Source organism: Pocillopora verrucosa, chromosome 5, assembly GCF_036669915.1.
Source record: "Pocillopora verrucosa isolate sample1 chromosome 5, ASM3666991v2, whole genome shotgun sequence".
NCBI lineage: Eukaryota > Metazoa > Cnidaria > Anthozoa > Scleractinia > Pocilloporidae > Pocillopora > Pocillopora verrucosa.
Window position 1 is genome coordinate 28,361,821 of NC_089316.1, and position 6,857 is coordinate 28,368,677.

Below are 6,857 nucleotides of genomic sequence, written 5' to 3' on the forward strand. Positions count from 1 at the left end.
TAGCTTTCAAATAGGTAATAACATTACAATGGTCGTTTCCCGAGGCTAGACGAGTTGCACGAGAATGGTTGCTCAGTGGAGTCTGACACAAATTGTTAACGAAACTCTGACTAATCAAACAAATACACAATAAGTCGCGGATGACGACATAACGTGGTAAGAACAAAATTGATGGACACGAGACGCATTTGTAAGACAGGGGCGGCAACACCAGAGTGTCCTCCAGTTGATCATTAATGAGAAGGAATTGTAATGGATTTATAATTCATCCCATATACCAAGGATAGACTTCAGAGACGAGAAGTCGCGACAATTCCTTATTTCACAACTAGCGCCATCTTCTTAACAAATTAGATGCAAAATTATTGACACTCGTGGTTGACGCACTTTGCCTGGTTTTGCTTCGATTACTCAATGGCTCATGTGATAATTTATTTTGTTCTGATTAGCCATTGTTTTTTCTTTCCTTTGCGACAGTCAATAGTAATCCACTGTCTGGAGCCGCAAAACAAGAAACAACCGCACAATTTCAATAAATTTTCAATCTTTAATCACAACGTTTAAACTGTGACTGCAGCACAGAAAATGTCGAGACGTCCGGATTACCCTTCCAATTTTTCCAACCAATAAACTTCTTGCGCGTTCGCTTTCAAATGGCAGTCAATAATAATTCCCACCTTGCTATCAAAAGCTCAAAAAAGTGAAACTTCCAACATTGCAAAGCTTATATCCTTATGCATAACGCATTTCACGCTAGGAAAAAAAAGGTAAGAAAAACATAATAACATATGAACACTTTCTTAATATTACGAGTGCTCCATAAGATTATAAGAAATACCTGCATTAAGAAAGCTATAACGAGCGATCGGTTTTTAACAGTGAAAAAATCGACCGAATAATTTCTCTTTAAGAAGCACTTTTCCTCCATCTTGTCTTAAGAATGAGATAGTTCTTTCTATTTATGTATATATGTACACAAAAAATTAAATAATCTGCTATAGTAAACAAGGCACTCAAACAAAGAAAGAAGGCGTGTCATCTGAGGCCAAATCTGGCACGGTTTGATCAGCTATTTTCTGGTCTATTTTACAAGGACTAGTGATATGAAAACTTGACGTAAACCAAGGATGTTCAAGGATTTCCCGGGCAGACAGTCTTTCTGTGGGTTCACGGCGCATCATCGAGCGAATCAGACATTTCGCTTTTGACGATATCGTGTCCGGAACTGTGAAATGTCCACGTCGAATTTTCGTGAAAAGCACACTCGGTTCTGTATCGTGGAACGGGTATCGTCCGACTAACATAGTGTACAACATCACTCCCAGACTCCACACATCGGCTGCCTTGCCCGAGTAACCACCGCTTGCTTGTAAAATCTCCGGACTCACATAAGCAGGGCAGCCATGCTTGTCTTCGAGAGTGTCGTCTTCGCCGTCAAGAGGATAAGCGTCTTCTAATCCCTCAAGTTTTACATTTGATCTGTAAAATTAATGAAAATAAATAAATAAAACCTCGGCGTTAGCGAAAAAGTAATTGAAAATTAAACTTTTTCAAACAATGGGTACTAGACTACATGAGACGTACATGACACGGAATAAGGCAAACCGAAGGCAGACAAAGAACAAAGGGGTCGTCGGGCCCATGCGCCACGAGGCACGCGAGTAACTAGCACACCTTATTAAACCGAATTCAAAAGGCTTTCTAAGGACTCACATGGTTTTCCAAGGTACGTTTCGAAATTTTGGTCTAATTGTTTTGGTCTAGAAATCTCACCTACAATTGTTAGATGGTGATTTTTAAATTTTTTTTTCTTTATTCTTATGACAAAGGGCGGAAAGAAGAGGGAACGAGAAGGAACAAAAGACAGAAACAAGAACGTCTGTTGGCCATGTTTCATAATCAGACACATGACAGACAGTTGCATGTCAAAAAGAAAACCAAGTGATTCGAGTGCTGACGTTTTCCACGACCGCAGTTTGTAATAAACGACAGTAAGATGGCTGATTAACTCCAAAAGACGTAATCGATTCTTTCGAGGATTTTTCCGCGAAAAAGGTAGAATTGGGCGGAGGCCACATGGCAAAAAGCACGTGTAGTTTTGGTTTTGATTCACATGAATCATTCTTTTTTATGAGTAACTGGTATTTCTTTTGAAATCGAGACCACTTACCGCTTAACATTTTTTAAAGATAACTTAACAAAAGGCCAAAGCATGTTACCCTAGATGCACATTAAAAAGGCTGGATCGAATTTAACTTGAGCTGTCACTGAGAGAAAAAAAGAAATGGGAGGTTGAAAAGGCTGGAATCTCGGACCCTCAAAAAAAACTGCGACTCAGATATCCGAGTATTCCCTAAAGCCAGATTTCGTAACCAAAATCCCACTTATCTTTAATGCAAGGATTTGACTGATAATTCCGATTTAATTTAATCGCTTATTCCACAGTTTTCACTTCGAAACTCGTTGAAAACATCTGCACCGCGTGTAAGCTTTTCTTTCATATATTCCGATCAATATAACTGTCTAGCACAGAAAGTAACAATATATCTTATCAGCATTTGCGTGACCCGTGATGTTCATTTTAATTCTATTTATAGGATTCATTTAGAAATCGTTCGCAATTCGCTAAACGCAGACTCCATTCACTTCTATTTAATACATATCAGGTTGACAAGCAGCTTATGAGAGAACACAACTGGCTTTTTACCGGCTTCACAATGGAAAGCTCGCTGCTAATGACAGTTTTTCAGAAAAACATGGTTCTCTCTTTTTGTTCATTTGCAAATAATTGAGACGTAAACGCTTTAAGGACAGCTGTATTTAAATTTGTGACCCTTTTTTTTTTTCACTCCGGTAGGACAAAGTTTAATTATTACTATGATCGTTAAAGACAAGAATAGATCAACGGGGAAGTAAGAAACACAAACGGAATTGTAAAAAAATAAAATTCTTACACCCACATACAATATCTTAAACACCCTTTGTCAATTGCACTATAGTAAAATATTAGACCCAAGATACTTCTGAAGTATGCTATCTTTTACCCCTTTGGGTAAACACTCTATAATATTGCCAATTGTGAACATGAGAGCATCGTGAATACTGAACATTTTACTCACAGGAAATCTCGGCAAGATCCAGTCAGAACGAGGAAAAAATCGCTTTTGCACCTGCGGGTTCTCTGTGGTATTTGAAGATTCTCTTTTTATAGCGTACGGTTTCGAATGTTTCCGTTCACAAATCAAAGAAATGTCATCGGGGGCGTTCGTCTTTTGAAAATCGCAGAAGACAATAGACAATCATCGGAACACGCCGTCCGTTTAAGAATAAAAAGCGTGCGATTTAATTGTGTTTCGACAGTCATTGTTTTGTGTCGCAAACCAACGGATAAATTTCGAGAATAAAGCAACAAAGGTGGAAAGATCATAGTTCCACGTGGCTAACTTTCACTTGATCAACTTGCAACGTTTTGAAATTTCCCAATGCCACGTGGAGAATGATTTCATCTGACAACGACTCAAACCTAACCAAATCACCGGCGTGTAGATTCGATCCGACGATTCTAGGGGTTCTATATAAATCCAATTGCAATATTGATTGCATTTCCTTTCGGAGGCTTCGCAATAAGATGTACTTACATTGAATGACAAGTAAGAATCAAAATTTCCCGCCGCTGTGTGCCCGCCATTTCCGGGATCAAAAAAAATAAAATGAAAACGCAAAGGAAAAGGGAAAAGGAACCCATTCTTAAAAAAGGTGTCTAAAGCATGGCCCTCTTTATTGGTTTGATGACTCGCCTTTCATCCCACAAAGACGCGACGCGCGTGGGAATGACGAAAGTGGAATATGAAATTATCAGCCCACACAAATTCGCGACTATTATTTGCCGCATCGAACGATCCCCCTCTACAAACAATACTCTCCAGCTCTACTCTTATTTCAAGTATTTTAACCGACTCTTTTGATTCTTTGTCGCTAAAAACAGCGCCACGAGATGGATTTTATACATTCCTATTGCAGGTGCCTACAGAACGCCACAAACCGGAAATAGAGCGGCAAACACGAACGGCCAATGTTATTGCCATGAAAAAGAGAAATACGGGCCCACTGCTTAAAGTTATGGCCACGGACACGAACAAGCTCAGTTCTTAACTAAATTACATTCAAGTTTGTAAGAAAATAACGAAGAAATGAAAAAAAAAACTGCGTCGTAGCTAGGATATGTAGACCCAAAACAAACCAGTACCCGTCCTAACGCCACGCTAACACTGTTCACACAATCTCCACCACGAGGGGTTAACGAACAATACTGAATAGATCTTGTTATAAACCACATGGAAAATTCAAGATTTCTCCAAGCTTACTATTTTTTAAGAGCTAGAAACCCCCCAAACCTTGTAGGACCAAAAAAGGCGCTTACCTTTCGGGATTTTTAAACACAAACTTTCTAAGTTTCAGGTCGCGCAAGACAACACCCGACTCGTGACAATGTGCAACTGAACTGACGATGTGGTGAAATAATTTGCTTGCTTCCTCCTCCTTCAGTCTACGTTTTGTTCTAACGTAAGAATGTAAATCTCCAAACGATCGCTCAAAAAAAACATAAGCGTAGGAGTCACTGACCAAGATTTCTATAATCTTGTTGATGCCATCGTGTGGAGGAAGATGAAACATCGGCGCTAGAGTCTCCCGGAATTTATTGACGTCTATGATTTTGCAAGCAAGTTCTGTTCTCGTTTCGGTGTCCACCGCTTTGTAAAGAGCGCTTCCACCTGGACGTTCCAATAAAAGATATTTCCCAACCTTGCATATTTGTGGTAAATCATTCGTTCGCTTCGCTGTCTGATGAGTTATAGTCAAGTTTGGTAATGGCGTAGATTCAATATTTGTTTTGGATGCATTGCGCTGATAGGGATGGTAACGATTCGTCGTAGAGTTCATTTAAAGCAACGCAGTTTTCTCTTAGAAATGACTCTTCTTCGTGTTACGAATAAAGAGAAAAGCAGGCGACTATAAATCCGTAATTTTGTTCGTAATAGATCTTACGTGTATTCCGATTTTGCCAAGTAAGATGTATGACGTTGCACAAAAGTGGCGATGTGATGTCGTAAGTCAGCAGTAGCGACAAAAAAATTTTGATCGAAATTTTCCGCCGTGAAACGTTTCCCTCCTTACCGTTGGCGATGGCTTGACTTGCTGGGAGGCCTGTTTGGCCTTCCCTTTCAACAATCAGGCTGGAATACAAATGCCATGATGGTGTAATACTCAATTCAATCTCTGGTGGATTCTCACAACGAAATTTGGTTCTTAAGACATCAAATTAACCTGACGCAATAAGGTTTGTGTTGTGGCCTCTCAAAGCCCACCTCTCCATATTAGGAGTTATTTCGTCATCGTAAGGTCATCTGATGCAATTTACGGCATATAATTGGTTAAAAATACAATTGCCTTTGTTAATTTAGAGTAGCTCGCTTTCCGGTCGGTTTCTTTCGTTCTTGAAAATAATTAGCATTTTCGTGCAACAACTCATTGGCAAACACGACATCGCGTTCGAAAATGAGTTGCTTTACGACTGCATCATTTGTTTGAAATTCCCAGAGGACAGAACAACGCATCTCTGTGTAGTTAAAAATCTCATTCAATAACGAGCAAAAATAGCTTTATGGCGAGCGATATTTACGCGTTGGAGTCACACGATCAATGCGTGAGTCAAGTAACGTTTAAATTTCACATGACGAAACTTTCAAAGCTGACTCACAATTCACCCTTGGTCGGAAGTATGATCACAAGACTTGAAAGATGAATAAGATGCCCTAATCCGTCACCAGGATGTGAAGAGACACGTCAAAATATTTTAATAATTATGATCATCTACAGGCGAACATGGTTTTGATACTTTTTCTTTTATTAATAAACTTTGGTTTAGAAACAAAAAAAGACTAAAAAAAATTGCGAAAGTAATCACTGGATTACTTAATTTTACGCAAAACTGAAATTTCTTAATATCTGGCGTAAATCAAATGAGAGGAAAGAACTTAACAGAGCAAACCTTTGAAATCCTTAAGTTGCAGAGTGAGTTACGTGGCATTTTTATATATATTTTGTATTTCTTGAAGACAAAATTAGATCTAGAAAGTTTTTCCTCGTGACTCAATTGTCATGTTTCCACGACAACCTTCTCCTGTTATAATCATGCGTGACCAGATTACAATTTTAATCGAGTATTGTGCTCTCAATGGAAAATGGCCATCATTGTTGTTATTCAGGATTATGCCAGAATCTTTCATGTTCAGAACAAAACCAAAATAACGAGCAGATCTAGAAGACCGAAAAAGTAATTACGAAAGCGTTCATTGTCAAAGTTATAGTTTTTGGAAAATACCTGCCGATTGTCACGAAATTTCACGTGACTCACAACTTGTTTTCAGCGAAACAGGAAACCGTCTCCATTCCACTTTCATAATCCGTTGAATCCAAATCATGAATTTTATCACAGAAAGTTTGTTAAGGTCAAATATTTATCACGTCTTTCCGCCTCCAGTGTTATTCACAGCATTATGACTGGTAAAGGAAGGAAACAAACCAGAAGAGTGTATACCACAATTTTCAGCTGATAAATTATAGGACCCAATTTTAATCAACGCTTTCCGGTTTTAGCACATGTGGGATAGAGTTAAATAAAGCGCTGTTACTATTATATCTCGGAGTGTTCCCAGAATGTTTCATGACATATCTCATGTCAGCTGTTCTGTCCTAACACCATTGGAAAGTTAGATATTTACTGCAGCGGCAGTCACTTAATATGGTTATTTTTTTTAAGTTTAGTCGCTTCCTCGTGTGCAATTGCGCATGTTTCA

General features: G+C 38.8%; 1 protein-coding gene across 1 annotated transcript; it reads right to left on the reverse strand.

The window, feature by feature from the left end:
* Positions 1-527: 527 nt before the first annotated feature.
* On the reverse strand, positions 528-5,335 carry LOC131775264 (tribbles homolog 2-like). Its single transcript, XM_059091356.2, has 2 exons — positions 4,421-5,335; positions 528-1,479 (listed from the first exon to the last, which is right to left on the reverse strand). Exons 1-2 carry the CDS (start codon positions 4,939-4,941, stop codon positions 1,014-1,016), a joined length of 987 nt encoding a protein of 328 aa, XP_058947339.2. The 5' UTR covers positions 4,942-5,335; the 3' UTR covers positions 528-1,013.
* Between the last annotated feature and the right edge of the window lie 1,522 nt (positions 5,336-6,857).

Excerpts from the sequence above, each read along its gene's own strand:
- LOC131775264 (XM_059091356.2), bottom strand. The coding sequence starts at position 4,941 with ATGAACTCTACGACGAATCGTTACCATCCCTATCAGCGCAATGCATCC. Across the intron at positions 1,480-4,420 it reads GTGTTTAAAAATCCCGAAAG|ATCAAATGTAAAACTTGAGG; the intron begins GTAAGCGCCTTT and ends TTAATTTTACAG.